This window comes from Rhinoderma darwinii, chromosome 6 (genome assembly GCF_050947455.1).
Source record: "Rhinoderma darwinii isolate aRhiDar2 chromosome 6, aRhiDar2.hap1, whole genome shotgun sequence".
NCBI classification, from domain to species: domain Eukaryota; kingdom Metazoa; phylum Chordata; class Amphibia; order Anura; family Rhinodermatidae; genus Rhinoderma; species Rhinoderma darwinii.
Window position 1 is genome coordinate 49,837,916 of NC_134692.1, and position 23,833 is coordinate 49,861,748.

At 41.5% G+C, this 23,833-nt stretch overlaps 1 protein-coding gene across 1 annotated transcript in view; it reads right to left on the reverse strand.

The window, feature by feature from the left end:
* The window catches only part of SLX9 (SLX9 ribosome biogenesis factor), a 111,643-nt gene that overhangs the window by 33,436 nt on the left and 54,374 nt on the right, over window positions 1-23,833 (reverse strand). Inside the window, exon 3 of the mRNA XM_075831196.1 lies at window positions 4,347-4,409. Within this exon, the coding sequence (XP_075687311.1) occupies window positions 4,347-4,409 (63 nt within the window). The remainder of the gene's footprint in view (window positions 1-4,346; window positions 4,410-23,833) is intronic.

The following is a 23,833-nucleotide window of genomic DNA, read 5'->3' on the forward strand; positions in this document are numbered from 1 at the left end:
AACAGAAACATGCTGGTGACACAGTAAATTATCCACCCCAGCCATCATTGTGCGCTAGAACAGCTGCCATGGCTCGCTTCAATGACACTTCTGTGTATGCATAAGTGGGATCTGACGCTAAACTAGGAAGCCCTAAGACAAGCAGAATGTTAGAAAAGGGCTTAGGGGGCTCTAACTATTTTTGAATGAACAGTCCGAAATATCTGAAGCCCTTAACATTTTAAGACCAGAAAATTTTCATATTTTGCACTACTAAAGCTGGGGATGAATTCCGAATACCAGAAATACAAAAAGAATAAACTTCTCAGTAATCTTCATTAAAGGCTATGTAAACCTTTGAAAGATTTTATTTATATATATATATATATATATATATATATTTATTTTTTTTAATAAAAAAAGTTTACTAAATGGACTTTCTAATTCGTTTTGATTATAACAAAAAATATTTTTACTTTTTGAGATACAGCTAACTGTATTCTGTAAACAGAGTAGCTGTATCGTGCGCTAAATACTGTTCCCGTGAGGTCCGCGGATCTGGCGGGTTCAGTGTCAGCGGGTCCTGTGTGGTAATTATCACTACTAAGTTACGAACTAAGATGTGATCGTTAACAGCTTGATCCTGCGTGTCAGAGAAACACAAGACCCGCTGACACTGAACACGTCAGTCCCGCAGACCCAACAGGAACAGTATTTGGTGCACGATACTGCTACTCTGTATACAGAATACAGAGCAGCTGCATCTTAAAAAGAATAACTAATAAAAACAAATTATAAAGTTGCACCAATCACACAGATATACCATTTTAAAAAAAAAATGCCTTTCAAAAAGATGTACATAGCCTTTATGTTCGTAGATGGGGCAGAATAATAATAGTAACCATACACTACAGTCACTGTGACGTGTCATCTATGGTGACATCTAGTGGTCAAGTGACACAATCACATGGCATTATTTAATGGCTCTAGGCCCTTATGGTAAAATTGTCTGAGTCTTTGCAAATAAACAAACAAACAATATACTTTTGTTTGAACTTGCTAGTTTGTCCACGGCAATGAATTACCACAGTGACCAGATATTACATTGTAATAAACAGGATTTCTTAAAATCGAATTCACATAATAAAAGACTAACAACCTAGCAGTTTTTAGGGTATGCTGCTGCGGTTTGCCCTATTCTTTGCCGTTTTATTGTGGCTATTGACTTTAAAGGAGAAAAGCACACAGCATAAAACGGCACTTTGTATTAATATGCGGTATCGTAATGCAGTTTCCATAGAAGCCGTTCAAGAACAATTTCCTAAAACTCTAAGGCCTAGTTCACACAGTTTTTTTTGGTGCTGTTTTTGAAGCGGAAACCACGCCAAAAAACACCCGGCGGGAAAGAGAAGAGTGATGCTCTTTCTTCAGGCGTTTCGGTCTCTGTCCTCTTATGAACATCAATGGGAGGCAGAGAAAGAGTCTTTTACTGATTTTTGTCCGCGGCGCTTACTGGCTGCGGCCGAAAAACACCGCAAAAAACACGGCAAAGAGTGCAGGAAGGTCAAAATCTGCCTCAAAATACATTTTCCTGCCTGAAAAAAACTCTGTATGTGCTTACCCTAACAAGAAATCCTGTGTATTTAACATGCGGTCTTACCACGTTTTTTTCTCATGCTGTAGCAGTGAGACAAACAAAAGTTGGATCAGTGGGGGTCCGAGTGCGGAGACCCCCACCATTGCTGAAACAAAGGTGCAGAAGCACTCCGCTCAGCGCTGTGCACCTTCGGCTGTGATCAGCACTCCCTGTCAGGCTGAAGACGGCTCACATGGAACATTGATGTGATATGTCTCTATGGGTTTGTGGGTTCCGTCAAACCTTTCAGTCAGGGGAACTAAAACCATAGCTTTTCGTTTGCATTACCCTTGATTTTAATGGTAACGCATCGGTTGCAAATGGTTTCCGTTTATCACCGTTCTGTAAGGTTTCCGTTGTTTTGACTAAATGAATAGCGCAGTCGACAACGTTATATATTCTGTAAAAAAAACAAAAACGGAAACCTTACAGAAGGGAGACAAACGGACACCATTTGGAATGGATGCGACACCCTTGCCAACGGAAAGCTATGGTTTCCATTCATGGGTTCCGCTGATGGAAAGGTCCAACAGAGCCCATGAACGGAACCACGACGCAGATGTGACCGAAGCCTAAGAAACACTGTTTCAAAGGCAAATAAACTAAACTGCTAATTTTAATGTTTTACTGACTTCAGGAGATAAATATTCAGATAAATTAAGGAAAGTTTTAAAGAATTTGGAATGGACTAACAACCAATGGTGAGACCCAGGCATCACCGGTTTCTGGCTAAAGAGGCCCCAGTAGAGAAAGATTGAGACGCCCTGCCCTAAAAGTTACCCAGCAGTGCCATGGTTACAGGATATTAAGGCTGTGTTCACATATAATGAGCCTCCGTTAGAGATTCCTCCAAAGATTGCAGAAAAATTTACAAGAACAAAACTGAACCCATTAAAGTCAACGGGTTCCGTCGGGCGCCTTTGGAGTCTGTCATGAGATGGATTCTGAACTTCCGAGTTTTTTTACCATTTTTTCCTGTTCCTATGACGGAAAAGAAAAATGGAACAACGAACACAGATGTGAACATCGCCTCAATATGGCCAAGCACTGCAGGCACCTAACATGCCCTCACTCTGTAATAAACATTATTTTAACCCATTAAGGACCGGCCTGTTTTCGTCCTTCAGGAGCAGGCAATTAGATATTTTTTGTATTTATGTATTCCTGCATTCCAAATGATATAACTTTTTTTATTCCCCTCATCAATGTGGCTGCATGATGGCTTGTTTTTATGCGGGACGAGTTGTAGTGTTCTTGGCACCATTTTGGGGAACACATCATTCAGGTTGTTGTTTTTGTGTTTCTTTTTTACACTGTTTAACGTGCAGTATAAAGAACATATTTATTCCACATGTTGTTACTTTTGCAGCGGTACCAAATATGTATTGGTACCTTTGCACGATAAAAGCATGTTTTATAGAAACGCTTCCACTTTGCAATAATAACACTCACAGTGGATGGTGGAATATCTAGGAGGGAAGAAATGTCACTGACTTGCTGCATCCTATTACAGGACCATGCCCCAATTCAGTGAGCTATTTAGAACGACCTACTCTTTCACAAATGTTTGGAAGGGCATGTTCACACGCAGCGTAAACACTGCAGATTTTCTGTCTCTGATTTCATTGCGGAAAATCTGCAGCGTAATACAGTAAAAGCAGAGTGGATGAGATTTAACAACTGTCATCCGGAAGCAGCAGAAAAAAAAATTAAAAACAGCCGAAAAAGCGTTAATAAATTGACCTGCAGTGTTTTTTTTATTGAGCAGTATGTCAATTTATGCTTCAGAATCGCCGCTCTTCCGTTGCGGGTTTTCCCCATTGAATTCAAATAACAAATAGCAAGTGTTGCAATTTTTGCATCGGGAAAAAAAAGAAAACTTATTTTTTTAATTAATAAAAATGCTAATACTTCCCACCCGCGCGTTGTCATAGCGACAGTTTCTAGTCTCTGTCCAGGCCGGTCACTTGGGATGACATTTCATCCCATGTAACTGCTGAAGTTGGTCACATGGGCTGCAGCGCCATCCTAGGAGGCAAGACTACAGAGAACAAAGGGATGCGCCGCTATGACAACGGAGAACGGGGTAAGTATTAGCTTTCGTTTGTTTTCAACCACTGCTTTCGGCAGTGGTGATCCCGTCTGAAAAACTGCACCACAATTTGGTGCGTTTTTTGGGGTGGAATGCCCTGCAGGTCCCAGGACGCATACGCTGTGTACTTTCACGAAGCCTATCTGGCCTGTGTGAACATACCCTAAAGGTAGACTGAATGGCTAGGTGCCTGATTTATACACCTGTGGTAATGGGACTCAATGAAACACCGGAATTCAATGATCAAGACTGTTGTCCCTAAACTTTTGTCCATATAGTGCAGCTTAGATTTAACAAAATAAAGTGTAGATGCAACATGCCTTCGAATGACAATAAGTAAAGAGGATAAATGCATTTCTATGTTCAAATCATGAATAATACAGATATTTCCATGCCTGGAGCTGAGCTCATGGAACATTTATTAGACTGGAGATTGTGACAATAGAAGTTAATAACTGGAGATACTGGAGCTGGCGTAGTTGAGGAAGGACAGTGGCCGAGTAACTATATCATGCAAATCAATCAGGTCCACCTATTTTGGGAATGCTTCTGTCTCATGACAAGGAATCGAAGAGGTCTGTTCATCTGAGCAATAAACATTTTTTTTTTTTGCAAGAGCTTTAGGAAACTCATACTTACTCTGTAACCATCTTTCTCGCCTTTGTTTTGTTTTTTCCTTCTTGGAAAGGAGTATTTTCTCTTCTGTAATAAATAAAGAAATAAATAGGTGAATATTGTGTATACACACAACACGGAAGTCATATGGCAGTGTTAAAAATTCTTCAACAAATCTACAAAACTAAATGCATCATTTCTCAATTGATTTTTTTAAAGCGGCTCTGTCACCACATTATAAGTGCCCTATCTTCTACATAACGTGATCGGAGCTGTAATGTAGATAACAGCAGTGGTTTTTTTATTTAGAAAAATTATTAATTTTGACCAAGTTATGACCTATTTTAGATCTATGCTAATGACTTGAATGCCCAACTGGGCGTTTTTTAGCTTTTGACCAAGTGGGCATTCAGTGTCATACACTTCTCTCCATTCATGTACACAGCACATAGTGATCTTGCGAGATGACGCTGAGCTGTCACTTACTCACATTAACGTTACTGAAGTGTCTTGAGAGTGAATAGACATCACCTCCAGCCTGGACGCGATGTCTATTCACAATCCCGACACTTCGGTAACGTTTGTGTGGAAGTTAATGACAGCCAGCGTGATCTCGCGAGATCACGTGTGCGGTCATTAAGTCCCACACAAACGTTACCGAAGTGGGATTGTGAATAGACATCGCGTCCTGGCTGGAGGTGATGTCTATTCACTCTCAAGACACTTCAGTAATGTTAATGTGAGTAAGTGACAGCACATCATGATCTAGCAAGATCATGCTGATCGGTGGGGGTGACGGGAGTCGGATCGATTAGCTATTGATGGCCTATCCTGAGGATAGGCCATCAATTTTATGGGACTGGAAAACACATTTAAGAACAAAAAAACAATTATATTGTTCAACCCTAGAAGTAGCTGTATCAATGCAGCTGTGAAGTTAAGAGAATTCCAGTAATAACAGATTTCCATGATCTGTACTTAAAGTATTCCTTTTTTAGGCATTTAGAGCATATCAAGAGGATGCCTGTGGGTTGGCTGACTTCTGATTTCCAGCTGATGCATTCTCCATACATTTCAAAGAGGAGGTGGCCGCATGTGGCCCTCTCCTATAAAGTCTATGGGAGTTACGGAAAGAGCCATGCAAGCAGCTATGAGCCTGCTGTATTCATGGGGTGAGCATTCCCCTCATTAATACAGCGGACTCATGACTGAGTCAGATGCGTTCTTTGTATGGGTAGGGCCACACGGAGCAGTCCGGACACGGATGCAATGTGGCTAACAACCCACCGTCACCATGTTCGGTGCGGCTGTCAAACAGCCTGTTAGTGGCCGTATGTTAACGCGGGTAAACCGTCCCTTTATCTGCAAAATCGTGCGGCCATGAATTAATACACCCCTTATGGCCGCACGATTTTGCAAATTACAACAACTTAGCTTCTATTCATTCTCTATGGCAGCGCTGGAAAAAGCCGAACACTGCACTCGGCTATCTCCGGCGCTCCCATAGAGAATGAATGGAGCGGCACATACTGGAATACCCCTTAACGAGGTATTTGACAGCCGCTCCTACATAGTGCCAACACGGTTGGTGGCCGCGTAGCGACCTTGTCAGGGCCGCACCCTTCGGCATTAGCCAAACCGCACAATATTTTTTTTATGCTGTTTGGGCTAATCGTACTGCGGACCGATTTTAATAACATGCTGCCCTAAAATAGGCCTGCATATTATGTTGGTAGGTCCGCTTTAAAGTTATTTGTAGAAGTCTGAATGTGCAAGTGTTTGAAAAACAGAAATTCTATGCCAGATTTATATAAACTACTTAGTAAACTAGATGGAGAAACTATAAATATACTCTTAAATTAGAAACAAACTCCAATACATACAGGTAATTAAAAATAAGTTACCTGCCAAAAAAAGACTTTATTAGCTCAGCTCGCCCCAGCATCAAGCATATGTTTTATAAACACACTTAAGAGTACGATTTTTCAAATACATATCTCAGCGCTGACATGTTACTGCAAAGTCGTCTTATAATGCATTCCAAATCTTTGTGTTGTAGGAGCACCGAACAAACAAAATGTTCTGTATAAATCAGCAAAAATCACACAAAGTCAAACCAAGAGACACACCCCTGGGCATGATTCCATCTGTCCTGTTCTGATGGATTCAGAGGAGCTCCTTGGAGGTTCGAGGAGTGGTACACTCAGCATTATTGACGTTCTAATGATAAATAAAATCATTAAACTATGAAAATATGGGAGCTGTTTTCAGACGTTTTTTTAAGCCACTTGCGTTTTTCACGCCCGTTTTTGGAGCGGTTTTCCTATGGAGTCAATGAAAAACGGCTCCAAAAGCGGCTCAAAAAGTGCCATGCACTTCTTTTTCGCTGGCGTTTTTTTATGCGGCCGTTTTTCTAAAACAGCCACGTAAAAAAATGCCCCGTCGGAACAGAACGCCTTTTTCCCATTTAAATCAATGGGCAGATATTTGGCAGCATTCTACTTCCGATCTTTCGGCCGTTTACGGCTGAAAAATAAGCCGTGTGAACATACCCTCACTAATAGAAACGTTTCTAAAGTTCACCTTGAAAAAAAGGCATCATTGTTTCCAGTCTTTCCAAGAATTCCTTTATCCTCCCAAAGCTACATTTTTTTTCTTGTTGGTGTAATAATCCCAAACAATTCTATTGCACACGTAGTATGGGTGGTTGTACACGAGCAGATATCGCCCGTGTTTACCACTTTTAGAGTCAGTTCACACGTTGCATAAATACTGCGGATTTTCTGCAACGGAGTTCGTTGTGGAAAATCCACAGCAAATACAGTAGCAGCAAAGTGGATGAGATAAAACAAACCTCATCCACACGCTGCGTAAATACTGAGCGGAAAAACGTTCAGAAATTGACCAAACAGCAGTTGTTGCGTTTTTTTGCGACTGGTTCACAGCGATTCCCCCCACAAAAAACGCAACTCAGAAAAAAGAACTTAAAAAAAACCCTCATAGTTACGCAGAAGTCTGTGTTGCTCCCTCCAGTGCGACCTCCTGGGATGAAGTTTCATCCCATTTGACCACTGCAGCCAATCACAGGCTGTAGCGGCGGTCACATGAGATGAAACATCATTTCAAGAGGACGGCCTGTAAGAAGTCAGAGGGCCGGCCTCCAGGGATGCCGTTTCATCCCATGTGACTGCCACAGCAGCCAATCTTGGGTGTCTAGAGAGCCGGTGTGTATTAAATAAGTGCAGAGTTTACATCATCATGAACAATATTTTCATAGGGAACATTTCTCGCACCATTAACTTCCCTCATAATCCACACACCCCCTTCTGCACAGTCCAGACAGACAATGGCCTCCTCCAGAATAAGGTTTAAAATTACTCAACTATACATTTAGGGGAAAAAAATATTTCTCTTATTCATACATTACCTTAAATATTTTAATTTGCATTGTAATGTATAAAATAAATGTGCAGTTGTGCTCTTAAAAACACTACTTATGGGTAGCGACTGCCTGTCATTTAATTCTTCATTCTGGCTGCTTGGCTAGTTTTAAAGAAGAACTCCAGCAAATTTGATTTTGCACAGATCATGCATTTTGAACCCTTTCATTATGGGCAGCTGTATCATGTGACCACCACTAGAGACCATGCTCCCGCGTGTACACAGGAGGTCACTATCCCCTGTGTAGATGACATGCTGTGAATTACAGGATTACATAATCGCCTATCAAATCCCTCCTGGCAGCCCTGAAACCCCTCCCCACCCAGCTCCACCCTCCTTGTTTCACTGTATGTCCCCCCCCCCCCCATGTGTATAATGCTGCTGAAGAGATGATGTCTTCCCTATCTAAAGGGACAAAGCATGAGGTGATATAATAGGCGAGTCCATACAATGATTAACTGCAGTTATAAAAGTCCCCTACTCACACTGCCTTCTATACTATATGCGAGCTCTGTGTGCAGCTTCACACGGCTCTCCCATTCCTCCTGCTTGTAAGAGCGGACAGAGAGAAATCTATCACAAGCAGGAGACCGATGAGACCGGCTGAAACTGCATCAAATAGGAATATACTGAAGCCCTAGGGTGTGAGTAGAGAAGTTCTGTGTCACTGATTTATCACTTGCTGCACTTAGATTGCACTTGCTATGCTCTTTGTCCTGTGTGATGAGACTCCGCCCCTTCTGCCTCTGCAAAGTCAGAGGCATGATGGGAAATGTAGGCTGCATTAGGGGAACCACATCAGAGGGGGAAAAAGGAACCTAGATGGCAGGCATCAACTAAAGGAATGACCAACTAAAACAGGTATACACAAAGCATACACAGGAACCCCTACATTATTCTTTTTAAGTATCTGTCATTTCAGGAAAAGTTTGACATGTCATAGTGACAGGTCAGAACTTTTGATCAGTGGGGGTCTGTGTCAAAAAAGTTTCCTGAAACTACAGCTGCTCTTTAATAATAGCCTATACTGCACTATAAAAGGCAAAAATAAAAATATTTGCTGGAGTGCTTCTTTAAGCACTGCTCCAAAAGAGCACATATTTGATCAGTGACTCTACCTAAACTGCATTGTTCAATGTCTGAGGCATTCTTAGAAACACCACCTGTCTCTTCATAAAGTCCGGCTTCTCTGTTGTTTTACACTGCAGCACTGCTTGCTCAAATACGCTGCTATGTATATGCACAAGCCCATCAGGAAGAAAAACGTGAGCAATCGAAAAACATGGGCAATTGAAAGCCGTCATCTATCTACGATGCGTATCATCAAGTGTTACAAAAGGTCATAACCAGTCGAGTCACATTATTATGACCACCTTAGACTGCGCTATTGATTCCATTAAAAAAAAAAACGGAACCTTTCACTACGGTGACAAACGAAAACCAATAGTTCTGTCACCATTGAGATCAACAGTGATGAAAACGGAAGCAAAGTTTTCCGTTTGCCTTTCCGTTGAGGGGTTCCCCCGACAGAAAGCTCCCACGGAACCACTCAACGGAAGGGCAACGCTAATGTGAATAGGCCCTAAGATAAAACTTTAGAAAAACAGGCACTTTCACTAAATTTAACTTACTACTCGGCTAACCACAAGAACCTTTAGTGAATGATTCTACCTTACGTAGTATATTTTAAGAAGTTGCTTTCTTTCATCAGTCTTCCCAGTAATGAATGTTCTGCTTATTTGTTTTCTTAGTGCAAAGTGACCACAGGCAAGATTGAAAATGAGCCATATCCTTACTGGCAGAACTCGAGAAATAAATAGTGTTAAGAGTTGGAATCCATCGTGTCACCTGCGGATACTGTAATAGACATATCACTAGCAGTGAAAGGCTGCATTGCTCACACAGATATTGTGACCCAAGGAAAACCGCAGGCATCTGGGATCTTTCAGCAATGTTTGTGCGCTACTCAGATAGTCCAGCCCTCAACATCTGTAGCGTGTGCCTGAAGACATATGGAAAACCTCCGATAGTGGAAGGCACACACAGTTAATATAAGCTATGAAATATGAAGAGGAAACTCGGCAATGCTGAGCAGAGATGCCGAATGCTCGAAGAGTCTGTATGCAAATAATCAAATAGACCTTAAAGTTCATAGGGGTGTAGTGTGCCGTTTGAGATGCTTCACAATCTCAGAAATAGTCAAAAATTACTGAATTAGGTACACCGAATAACTGAAACCACAACCTGCAAGGTTTGGAAAAATATATGTTATTCTTTGCATAAAAAACGCAATTATACAAGACACTTATATAATAGTCTTTTAAATTGGTATTCACCCCATATAAAGAAGTCCCCAGATCGTTAACTCTGGCCGGTGAGATGTTCGTTGAACCAGGCTTGAAATCCGATGGACATCTGCAGAGACCGCCGTTAGACTACGCCAGGTGCGACGTTTCGGGGATCCCCACCTTTCTCAAACGGGAGAAAGGGGTGGATCCTCTCCACGTCGCACCTGGCGTAGTCTAACGCTGCACTTCTCCCTCCACGTCAGTCTCTGCAGATGTCCATTGGATTTCAAGCCTGGTTCAACTAACATCTCACCGGCCTGAGTTAACGCTCTGAGGACTTCTTTATATGGGGTGAATACCAATTTAAAAGACGGTTTTCCACTATTTTATAAGTGGCTTGTATAATTGCGTTTTTTATACAAAGAACACATATATTTTTCCAAACCTTGCAGGTTGTGGTTTCAGTTATTCGTTGTGCCTAATTCTGACATTTTTGAATGCTGGAAGAGGCCACGGAGTTGCATGGGTAAATGATTATTGGTGGGAGGAAAACCACAAGAGCTGGAAAAATCTATTTCTGAGCAGCAGAAATGCCTCAAGTGACTTCATCTTGCCTTGTATTTACAGCACTGGCTGAGAAGAATTTGTACATTTTTATAAAGAAACGGCTTGTAGCTTTATCAGCACCAAGCAAAAGTTATGAAAGCTATATTTATAATAACAACACCAACAAATAAAACCGCAACAGCACATTGATACCCATTGACATGATAATAATTACATTCCCATCGTTTCTGCAGGACGCTGGACTTATTGGGGGGGATTTATTAAGACATTTCATGTCAGTCTTCATGTAAAGAAAGTTAGGAGTAAAATGTGCCTAATTTATTAAGCCACGAGCTGGCATGGATTTGCACTATAATTTACGCCAGTTTTGGCAGAAATTATATATTTGTCGTCCATTTTGCAAAGCCACACCTATTTTTTAAAAAGTGCAGAATGAAGCATAAAATGTAAAAACGTCGCAATGTTTTTGTGCTACACAGGCATGCGCCAATCTTCCCAAAGTTTTTGGCCAAAACTGGACTATGGCACCGATATATTTCGAATGAACATTTCAAAACATTTTGTAACGTAAAAATCCTCTCATTGCTGGAAACAATTTTAAAAAGTTAAGATACAGAAATTAAGGACTCAAACAGCCCTGTGGACTAATCCAAAAGACAGCAGCAAATGCATATAATTGAATTCCTAATGAAAATGTTCCACCTGATGACGCTCTTCCCTAGAGCATGGCAAAGCGCTATTCCGGAAGTCGATTGGAAAGCATTTGATTTACATTAGGGGAACGGTGTGTTCCCATTAGCAACACATTATTCAGGAAACACCGCAGTATAGGAATTGTAATTGGAAGACAATGCAGGTGTGACGTGAGCCTGGTGGATAAGACGACCTGCTTAACCTCAACACAACAATAACCCCTATTATGGTCGTTTATGGACAAAACAATTATCATCAAAGTTAGTTATACTTTAAAAATAGATTAAAGCGTACCTAGCCAATCAGGCTTAGTTTTCTCTAAGCTAGTGGAGACAAACTGCTATCATGTCTTATATACACAGCACACATAGGAGAGCAGGATTCTCCCATTTTATCTCTATCACATAGCTAGATCGATCGATCGATATAAAGAAGGTGCTGCAGCATGGAGGATTTTATACAAGAGTAATGAGCTATGTAGCTGAGAATCCAACACTGGGGTGAACTATAACTCTTAATATGAAGCTGCTGCAGTATCTGTGTGTCTCTTGGTCGCTTCCTCCCCTCTCTATATGGGCAGCTGTAAACTGATCCTTCAGTGAGCGGAGAGTCCAGCTTGTCTAAAGACCCATTTACACAGGCCAATAATCGAATGCTCGTTTCCCATTATTGGCCGTGCAAACGCTTGTTCTTTGGCTGATCAAATCGTTTGTGCAGTCTATAAGACCATAGTTGTCGGCAGCACATCTTCCCTTGTACACGGGATGTGATGCTGACAATTCTGCAATCTGATAGGGACTGAACGATCGCAATCCCGATTATTCGTCCCCATACAGAAAGCATCGGCCCATGTAAAAGGGCTTGTTAACGAGTGCCTATCGACCTCTTATATTGTCCATCGCCACTCGTTATGGGCAGAAATCTGCCCGTGTAAACCAGTCTTAAAGAGGATCTGTCACTAGTTTAGTAATGCCCTATCTCCTAGATAATCTAATAGGCACAATCACACTGATAATGCTAGTGAAAATTGTGTCCCAAAAGGTCTATTATTTTAAAAGTTATGACCTTTTTTTCTAAGTATGCAAATGAGGGTATAATAGACAAATGGGTGTCAATACCAGCGATTCTCCTGAGGTGGAGCTACCTCACAGCCTCTGACGCTGCCCTATCAGCATGAAGCTGCTTCACACAGTGTGAGAGACAGACTGGAGGGAAGGGAGAAGGGTGGTTCTGGTGGCATATAAAAGATGAGATTCTAATCTTTCATAGGACACTAGGATCGCAGATCTAGCTGTGAAACAACGGGAGATATCACCAGTTGAAAAGAAAGTCGGAATGTAAGCTGTATACTATATGATCACGCTGTGTTGCTGGGCTGGAAAGAGGAGAACTGATTGGACAGCGTCATACAGAAAACATTACACCGCCATTAACCTCCCATTTGGAAAGTAAAGCCACATTAGCATATTTAGAAAAAAAATTACACTGTAGTGATCCGCATCATAGCACCTATTAGATTAGCCATTCATAAACTAGTGACAGATCCTCTTTCAGACAAGATGGAAAAAGCATTAAATTCGGAGTAAGTTAACAGTTAGGAGGAGGGGCAAGGAGCCTCATAAGTGAACCAGATTCTTACACTGATCATTAAGATAAGGCCTCATGCATTCGAGTCCGCAATTTAGCCACATTTTTCGGATAAATTGCAGACCCATCCTTTTTTATGGCCCAATGCAGACAACCACGGTATTCACGGATCTGTGCTGGGGCCGCGAATTCGGACTGCAAAACTCAGGACAAGTCACTTTACGGTCCAGATTTGCGGCTTCACTAAACTGGTGAAATCTTATCTTTTTTTGTGGATCCATGAATCCCGACGACACACGGATGCACAACAAAGGCTTTTTGCGGTCAAATGGACCGCAACGGATCTGTGGTTTTGCAAAACCTCAACGGTTGTGTGCAATGAAGCCCAAGAGTGTGAATGAGAGAGCTGTAAGGTATCAGTTCCCCTATCAATTACTGTTTTACTTTATTTTATTGAATTTTTTGTCACCTGAAGGTGTCACTGTTGATGTATTACGGATAAATTCTAATTGTATTTCATATGACAGTACGCAGAAAAATATGTATCTCATAATGGACTCCACAGAGCATTGCTGTAATATTTTATATATCCATAGAAGCCTATAGATAAATTCTGCAAACATACGACACATGGCATGCCTCACAAGGTTATTAAGGCTGTAAAAAAGTTACAAATCCGTTATGTTCAAGATCCAGTGGAAAAAAAAAAGAAGAAATTCAACATGTGGGCATTGACTTAAGAAAATTAGGGATGACAACAGTAAAAATTATACAGTTAATAAAGAAGATAGTATTGGGATTTATTCATTTAGCTAGGCTTTAGCAGGGATCAGTGGCTGAATTGCTAAAATTATCTGATGCAGACTGTCATGGATTGGAAGAGGGGAGATCGCTTTGGGCTACTTTCAGTTAATTAGATATTGTAACTAAAAGCGAGTTTTGCTGGAGAATATTTTCCAAATGAATTTAGATATTCTTGCTATAGCTTATATTAGTTTTTTTTTTTTTTTTTTAAATAATGGAAATAATGTACCATTTTGCAGCTTGTACGAACATATCTGCCCTCATGAAGATTTTTGTTATTTTGTCCAGCCTTCCTTTTTTGTCAATATGAGTAGATGGATAAAAAGTGCGCATGTGGTTATTAAAGGGAACTAAAAACGGGGAATTACAAGAGGTTAGAGAGGTGCCTTATGTCCTATTCAGCTCAGCTCCCCTACTGGGAGGTTCACAAGCTGGGAGTAGATTGTAGGGCGAACTATTTTGTAGCACTTCAGGCCGCTGTATAGTGGGTGCAATTCTGTGCTCTAGTTTAGCACGATTAGGGCATCTATAAAATGTTCTAGTGTAAAGTCTATTCTGGCCACACACTCCTTTTAAAGGGAGCCAGTCGCTGACTTTCTGCTGCCCTCTCTGATACAATTTCAGCGGTCTGGCCTCCCGGGTAGTCCGATTGTGAACGGGGATAGAGGTATTCCATTTGGCCGATATGGCTGATCCTCACACGCTAGTGCTCCACCCATTTTCATATTTCCAACGGAATCATAACATCCCCTCTTCTACATTTTTCCACGATCTTCAGATCAGAAATTACATGCAACAAACTTTCGGATCCACGCGGGTCACTATACCTACAAGCTTTGAAATGTTGTGTCGGCATACTACCACCACTAAAGGGCTTATATCCGCTATTTACGCGATACTGCTGACTCCGGATAACTCCCCTCCACCTGGGCATAGATATATGTTGAATAAATCTATCCTTCTCTCATTGTGGCAGATTATCTGGTCACAAGCAGCTAAAACTTCCATCTGCACTGCATATAAAGAAAATCAATAGAAAATTCTTATGTTTTGGTACCATACCCCTGCCTTTCTGCATAGCTTCAATCCGGGTATTCCTTCGGATTGTTGGCGATGCAGAGATCAGAGAGGAGACCTGTTCCATATGTTTTGGAGCTGCTCACTGGTCCAACAGTTTTGGCTGGAGGTTAGGAATTTGGCGACGGCGGTGTTACAGCAGGATATTCCTCTAGACCCCCTTTATTATCTCCTGAATGTCCCTCCTAGGTCCTTGTTGAAGCCACTAGCTCGACTTTTTCGGCACTTTCTCACTGCCGCTAAGACTTTGATAGCTTGGAAATGGAGAGAGACTGCCCCTCCCTCTCACATCGACTTAATGACTAGAATTAGGGAAATTCGCACTATGGAGCGTATGACGGCTGGACAGGTTCAAAGTGGTGTGGGATCTGTGGGATAAGTATTGGCTACCGATATCTCAGGGTTAGGCCGTAGATTGCTCTCTGATTGTCCCCTTTTGTCTTTTCCCCGGTGTCTTGTTTTGTCTGTTTGGATTTACTGCTATGTCAAATGGATTGTATGGCCTGCCCATGCGTCCTAATGTTATGTGTGTATTTTGAAAACTCTCAATAAACATACAGTTGAAACCAATTTCAGCAGTCTGTCACTCATGTCTGATAGTTTAGTATTAAGGCCAAGACCGACATGAGTGCCATGAAATTAGCAGGTCTGTCAGTACTTTAGCTGCACTGGCAGTTTGTATTTTTATAAATATTTTTATTGCGTTTTGAATACAGATAAAATTAATTATAATTGTAGCAGCAAGGAAACAGCAGGGGGCAGTTTATAGCATATTTTAATTTCTCAATACCTCTATAAATTTTGCTCTGATGATCTGCATTCTGGGAAATTTAATTCTTACACCAGGCACTTAACAGTAATCTGATGTAAGACAACTTAAATCTCTTCCACTATACGGTTTTAAAAGTGACAGTCATCAAAAAAACTCTTGCAGTAGGACGTTTGAGGGTCAGGACTGTCAAAGGTTTATGTAAAAAAATGGGGGTGTTACTGCCGACGGCCGCGTTACATTGCTAGGCAACAGGACACCTCCTCTGCCCCAGTGATGCCAGAGTTTACTGCTCCTATCTGCCAGTCGTGCCGGGTTACCATGGCGACTAGTGGCCACTAACAACATCAGACCACCCAGAAGACTATTTAAAAAGGAGAGGCGTCCATGGATCCCTTGTCTACAGATCAAGGTACATCCTGCAGTTTGCTATTATTCGTATTTTGACTCGGTTCCTAACTCCTGACCTCGGCTTTGTTTCTGAGTTACACATCTGTCTTGCCCTTTGAATTTGTCCCCCAATTCTAGTGATTCGCCTTGTATCGACATTGTGCCTGACTGCTATTCTGTCTAATCCTTGTGACTCGGCTAATGTTCTAAGCTACAGCGCATCCGCAGTCAATCGTTGACTATTCTGGGGAATGCAACCTGGGAATCCGACCAGTAAAGTCTATACCGTCTTGATGGGGTTAAGGGTGAACAGAAGGGAGATTCATTAAACGCTATACCCCAGTGCAGCCAGCGCCAAACCAATTGTGGCTTAGAGGATCTACTTCTTTGGTGAGAATCGTTACAAAACGGATACAGAAGGAAGAATACTGTAGAATTACCTTACATTGCACAGTGCGATCTATGGATTGGGCATTTCATGGAAATGACTGGTTTCAATCAACAGGAAATCCATCTTTCATTGGACTATGAGGCCCCATGCACAGGACAGTAATTTTCATCAGTAATTACGGACAGTAAATACGGACAGCAATTACGGACCCATTCATTTCTATTGGCCACGGACACCTTTCAGTAATTTTACTGGTGGGTGTCCGTGCTGAAAAAATTATAGAACCTGTCCTATTCTTGTCAGTAATTACGCCAAGGACTCTCTCATAGAAGTTTCTGGGCGCTTCCATAAATACGGACGGCTACTGATGTGCATCCGTAAACCGTCCATATTTATGGAAGCATTGCTAGGCAACATGTTGATGACCTCATTTGCAACCACCCTCTTTTTGTAAGGATCTGTATATACGGACGGAATACAGATGCAATACAGACCATATTTATGGACACCCTTCCGTATATACGGATAAAATACGGATGCCTACTGATCCGTATTTACGGTCAGTATTTCGGGATAGATGAAAATACTGTAGTGTGCATGGGGCCTTACGCAGTCAAACCAGTTTGAGGTATCATTGGCGTTTGATATGCTTAGCATAAAAAAAAGCATTATCCAAACGGAACGGCCGGTGCTACTATGCAGTTTGCAAGATTAAATTCTGCAATTCAACACACACACAGCTCTCTCGGACCAGTATAATCTCTATGCTTCTTAACCATACAAGGCTCATATCTTTACTGAAGGTACTCAGCCATGAAAATCCTGAAAACCAGCTATCAGCTAAATTAAATCAAGTCAAAAGAGCTCAAACTGAAATGGACACGCAGGCTCAATAGCCAGGAAGGAGACAAAACGAGATCACATGGAACCTTCAAGAAGTACACTGGTTCCACATGATGACTGGAGGGTTGTCTGTGTACGGACAGGCTAATATTTGCCTTTTGGTGCATAACTAGAACAAATACATATTTGGTTTTAAAGTGGTTTATGCGTTTCGTACAAATCAGTTGCGAGTCTCATAATGACAACATACACAATGCTTAGATAAGGTTGATATACGGACATCTTCCACATACCAAAAATACAAACACTCCAATTTGGAATGCAATAAGAGGAATTCATTGTACAAAGTTATAAGGTGTGGCCTGAATGGAAGAGAAAGGGCAAAGATGAATAAGCAAAAGAGACTACGATCCGATTTCAAACTAAATAAAACCTGGATGACTGACAATCTCCATTGGTTCATAATCCTTTTTTTTTTTTTTTTTTTTTTTTTTTTTTTAACGGCCCGTGAATATTCGCCGTCAAAAAATAGGACAAAAATAGAACTCAATGGATCAGTTTTTAACGGCCGTTTTTCATAAATGAATCCTTGTGACGGCTGTTACAAACAGATCCTGGTCCTCACAAAAGATCTCCCTGGGCACAGCGCTAAGCGTACATTGACAGTGATGTCAGGGCTTTCAACTATTGAGTCCCCGGCCAAAGCATCGCAAGCGCTCTGGCCGGGGACTCCTGTCTTGGGAAAGCCCTTGATGGCACTGTCCATATATGGACAGTGACATTAAGAGCTGTGAGATGTGGGAATCCCCAGGCAGTGTTGCTGACGCTCTGGCCAGGGATTCCGGCATCTCAAAAGCCCCTAACATCACTGTCCATATATGGAAAGTGACGTCAGGGGCTTCTCCTGGAGCGGAATCCCAGCAACACACTGGCTGGGTATTCCGCTCCTAGAGGTAACCCCAATGGTGCTATCTACAGGAAGGGATATAGCATTATCTGCAGGAGGGAGGGGTTTGTGGCTCTATCCGCAAGGGAGGTGGAGCTATCTTCAAGGGGGTGTGGCTATTTACATGGGAACTGTGGCACTATCTACAGTTGGCACTGTGGTGTTTTCAGAGGGCCGGGCTAAAAAAAAAAAAAACAACCCCCAGACAAACTAAATACAACCTTTATTTAACAGTCCTGAAAAGCGGACAGACGGACTTGAAATGGATGAAAATTTGGAGACACAATGTGCCTTAGGGCTAGGTTCACATGTAGCGTAATTGCTACAGATTTTACATCTGGATTTGCTGATGGAAATTCTGCAGCGTATTACAGAAGCAGCAAAGTGGATGAGATTTTAAAAATAATAATGTTGCATTAGGTTTTAGACCTATTTATTAAGCAAATATGCTTAATAAGCAAATATGCAAAAAAAAAAAATCTGGAAAGGGGGTGCGGTTTAAGAAAAACGGGAATAGCTTAAGAAGCGCCAAAAATCCTGCGCAAAATAATCCAATTCAAAAAAGGTATGTGGAAGAGAAAAGTGTCTAACAGGTCAAGCAAGATGCGCAAAACTTATCATACAGCATGCACCGCTGTGATAAATTTGACAAATCTTCTGAATGCCTGGTCTATGTTTACGCTGTATAAATCTTTAGACAGCATTAGTAAGTCTGCACCAATATCCTTCTAGTTAGTTGGGTTGCGTTGGTGTACAGCAGTCTTCCAATCATGCCACAGATTCTTGATTGGATAGTGGTCTGGGCTTTGACTTGGCCATTCCAAGACATTTAAATGTTTCCCCTTAAACCACTCCAATATAGCTTCAGCACTATGCTTAGGGTCATTGTCCTGCTGGAAGGTGAACCTCCGTCCCAGTCTTAAATCTCTGGCAAATTAAAACGATTTTCTTTAAAGAATTGCCCTATCTTTATTGCTGTCCATTTTTCTCTTAATCCAGACCAGTTTTCCAGTCCCGGATGATGAAAATCATCCCCACAGCATGACGATGTCTCCACCATGGGAATGCTGTTCGTGTGAACTACGGTTTATCACGATACCAGAATTTGGACTTCGATACCGATATTTCGAGTAGTATTGCGATACTCGATACCAAAACGGTACTTTGCCAACAATAATAAAAAAATAAGTTATTCCATTTTTAGTTTTTCCCGTCTCCCTTTGATTTTAATGGGGTTTTTGAGGCAGAAAACGCCTCAATATAGGGAATGTCACTTTTTCACGTCACTCGCGGGGAAAAAAAACCCACCTCCAACTCCCATTGAAAACAATGGAAGGCAATTTCAGCCATTTTTTGCGTAAAAAAACATTGTGTGAACAGGGCCTAATAGTAATTAACCCCATCATGTTCCTCAGACATAATGGACAACATTGGGTTAATGTGGGAGGAACATGATGGGGTTAATTACTATTAATGTGAGGCACATGGAGATTCAAAATTCATAATCCCTCGTGCCTCACTTTAATAATTGAAAGGACGTTTTTTATTTTATAACAGTGTAAACATAAATCACGACAATATCGAATGTTTACATTTTATGTATTGAGACTTATTTGAATGTTTATTGTAAAAAATGTGTTTGTTTTTTTAAATTTAACATTACTTTATTTATTTTTTCACTTTTTTTTATTTTTAAACATTAATGTACTGGCATATATCTATTTACAAGTAAATTAGCCTGTATACTGATAGGTATGTCCTAACAACTGCCTGTGTACTAAGTATGCCCTAAGGGTATGTTCACACGATGAGAGGCATTTACGTGTGAAAAGACAGCCTGTTTACAGCTGCCTCGTTTCACACGTAAATGCTCCTCCTCGTAATTTACGAGGCGTCTGAGACGCTCTGAGACGCTCGTAAATCTTGAGCTGTGCTTCATTGAGTTCAATGAAGAGCAGCTCAAATTACGTGGCAAAGAAGTGCCCTGCATTTCTTTGCCGAGGCAGTCCATTTACGCGTCATCGTTTGACAGCTGTCAAACGACGACGCGTAAATTACAGGTCGTCTGCACAGTACGTCGGCAAACCCATTCAAATGAATGGGCAGATGTTTGCCGACGTATTGTAGCCCTATTTTCAGACTTAAAACGAGGCATAATACGCCTCGTATACGCCTGAAAATAGGTCGTGTGAACCCAGCCTAACAGGAAATATGGTCAGACAGCCCTGGTTTCCTTCAATGGACCTTGGGTTGTCTGCCCATATATGGTATGTCCCTCGATCGCATCACAAGGATTCCCCGTCACGCTATCCAAAGGGCATACCGCCTTCTTATTTACCCCTTGAATGCTGCAGTCAGCTTTGATCGCAAGGGAGCCTCTCATCTCCGCCGTTATTAAAGCGGGGCTGCAGCAGTCTAATACAGTAATTTCCCCGCTCCTGACAATAAGTGTGTGCGCGCGGTCAGTATGAGGCGATGCACTAATGAGCGGCAGTACAGGGACGGAAGACAGAACATGGGGGTGTTTTGTAGTGCACCCGCCATGTTCGGTCTTCAGGGCCGGCGCTCATTAGTTACAGCACTGGTCGTATCACATCATGCTGACCGTGCACGCACTTGTCAGGACAAGCCACTCTCTGACTAAATTCACGTCTTACTACACTTAGCTGTGCGGCCGCAAACTTTAGTATTGAAATACATGAAATAACGGTATTGAACCGTTGCAGGGTGCACGGTATCTTAACAGTATCGAAGTTTCAATGCATCGTGCAACCCTAGTGTGAACCACACATAGCTGTTAGGAAAACGCCTGTTCCTTTAAGATCAATATGCCTACTGTTCTAGCTTCTGGGCGGTTCTGTTTTACACTTTGAGACTTTTCTCGGTCTGCCTGCCAATTAGGTGTGGGGTTGTATTTATATCTGCTTATTCCATCTGGTCTTTGCTTGTGATTTTCCTGGTCTTCTGATCAAGCTCTGACATGCCCTGTACATCTGAACTTCTTGGAAACGGGCCTCGGCTTGTCTCTCGTTAACCCCTCGTTTACCGATTTTGATTATCTGCTCCCAGCTGGTTCTGACCTCTGCTGTACCCGATATCCACTTGCTATGTTTTGGACTTTCTGTTTACCCTCTGGCTGGCTGGTTATCTTGTTTAGGTTTGCCTGCATTGCACCTCTTATCCTACACTGAACTCTGCTAAGACAATCTGGGTTCTATGCAGCAAAGACCATCCCACCTTAGTAGCCTTAGACTCTGTCGATCAGAGTGGTGACGGATTTGAGGTTGCGACTTTATTTGCACGCTCCCTCCTGGCAGTCTCCAGCAGCCTTTTGGGAAATCTCTCAACTAACAATAGCGTTTCCCATGGCCAAACATATTCTCATCTGACAATAGAACCATCTTCCATGTGTTTGGGGAGTCTACCACATGTTGCTTGGCGAACTCAAAATGTGTTTGCTTATGTTTTTCTTCAAGCAATAGCCTTTTTTTCTGGCCACTCTTCTATAAAAGCCCCACTCTGTGGAGCGTACAGCTTAAAGTGGTTCTATGCAGAGATCCTTCCATCTCTGCTGTGAACCTTTGGCGCTCCTTCAGTGTTATCGTTGGTGTGTTTGTTGAATCTCTGCCCTACTTGCCTGGTCTGAGTTTTGGTGGGCATCTCTCTCTTGTCAGCTTTGTAGTTGTGCTAAAGTCTTTCCATTTTGTTATATTAGCTTTAATGGTGCTCTGTGGGATGTTCAAAGTTTGTATTTTTTTATTTTTATTTTTTTAAAACCCAACCCGGATCTATACTTCTCCACAGCGTTGTCGGACCTGTTTAAAGAGCACCTTGGTCTTTATGTTGCTTACTTAGTGGTCTCAGGGGCCTTTCAGACATCATGTGACACTTTTTTTTTTTTTTGCACACATGGGGACCTTATTCAACTAATTGTGTGACTTCTGAAGTTAATTGGTTTGACCAGACCTTCTTTGGGGGTTCATAGCCTTTGTTTTGTCAGGTTCAATACATAAAATCAAATTTAAAATCCATTTTAAAGAGGCTCTGTCACCACATTATAAGTGCCCTATCTCCTACATAATGAGATCGGCGCTGTAATCTAGATTACAGCAGTGTTTTTAATTTAGAAAAACTATTTTCACCAAGTTATGAGCGATTTTACCTTTATGCTAATGACTTTAATGCCCAACTGGGCGTGTTTTTACTTTTAACCAAGTGGGCGTTTGTGGAAAGAAGTGTATGACGCTGACCAATCAGCATCATACACTTTTCTCCATTCATTTACTCTGCACATAGTGATCCTGCATTGTTCACTATGTGCAGTCACATACACACACACACACACACACACACACACACACACACACACATTACCGTTACTGAAGCGTCTTGACAGTAAATAGACATCGCGTCTAACCAGGACAGGATGTCTATTTTTTTTTTTCTAAATAAAAACCACTGCTGTTACCTACATTACAGCGCCGCTCTCATTATGTAGGAGATAGGGCACTTTTAATGTGGTGACAGAGACTCTTTAACTCCAAGTTGTAATACGGTAGAAATTACCTTTTTTTTCCCAGTTTTTTTGCAAGTAAATTTTTTAGTATACTACTGGAGAAGTAAAAGATCCATAAGATTTTGCTATAAGCCTCTGCAAAAGGACATAATTCCACCTCCATTTAAAACATACAGATTTTTCTACAGAATCGCCACAGATTTGTGGCAAAAAATCTGAAGCAGATTTCTTCCACTACATGTGTATACGGCCTTAGGCTGGGTTCACACGACCAAGTTATGTCCGTAATGTACGGAACGTATTTCGGCCGGAAGACCCGGACCAAACACACTGCAGGGAGCCGGGCTCCTAGCATCATAGTGATGTACGATGCTAGGAGTCCCTGCCTCGCTGCAGGACAACTGTCCCGTACTGTAATCATGATTACAGTACGGGACAGTAGTTCCACGGAGAGGCAGGGACTCCTAGCGTCGTACATCACTATGATGCTAGGAGCCCGGCCCCCTGCAGTGTGTTCGGTCCGGGTCTTCCGGCCGAAATACGTTCCGTACTTTACGAACGTAACATGGTCGTGTGAAGCCAGCCTTAGAGCTAAAGTTGTTAAGATTTCTGTATCCATTTTGTTTGTTTTATTTCTCACATTTGATGTTCATTCTTTCTATGTATGACATTTATATTCAAGAATTTTAATCCCTTTGGGGAACATCTGTGAATTTTCTTAAAGTAACATGACACTATGTGTTTCTAAACCTACAGCGATATTATACATATTATACATATGTTCTCTTATTCTAGTTTTCAAATTCCTCAGGGTTTATACCACATACTGGTATGTATATCATCCTTATAGTTTAAAAACAAAAAGAACCTTGAATTTTTTAAATTCCTTATTATAAACTCTCTACCACCCACCAAACACACCATGTGAAGATACTCTGTTTTTGGTTACCCCCTAAAGCAGGGGTCTCAAACTCGGCTGGGTAAGTGGGTCGCATATAGAAAAAATGGGAAGTTGACGGGCCGCATTACTTTAAAATTTGATACAGTACAAAATTATTGTTAATCAATTATTTGAACTCCTATAACACTATAACAATAATAATACTACATTACTATAATAATACCGCTAGGTTTAAAATTTGAGATATTTCTCCACGCGCTTATTTCAACAATCCAGTTATAATGCAACACACCCCTAG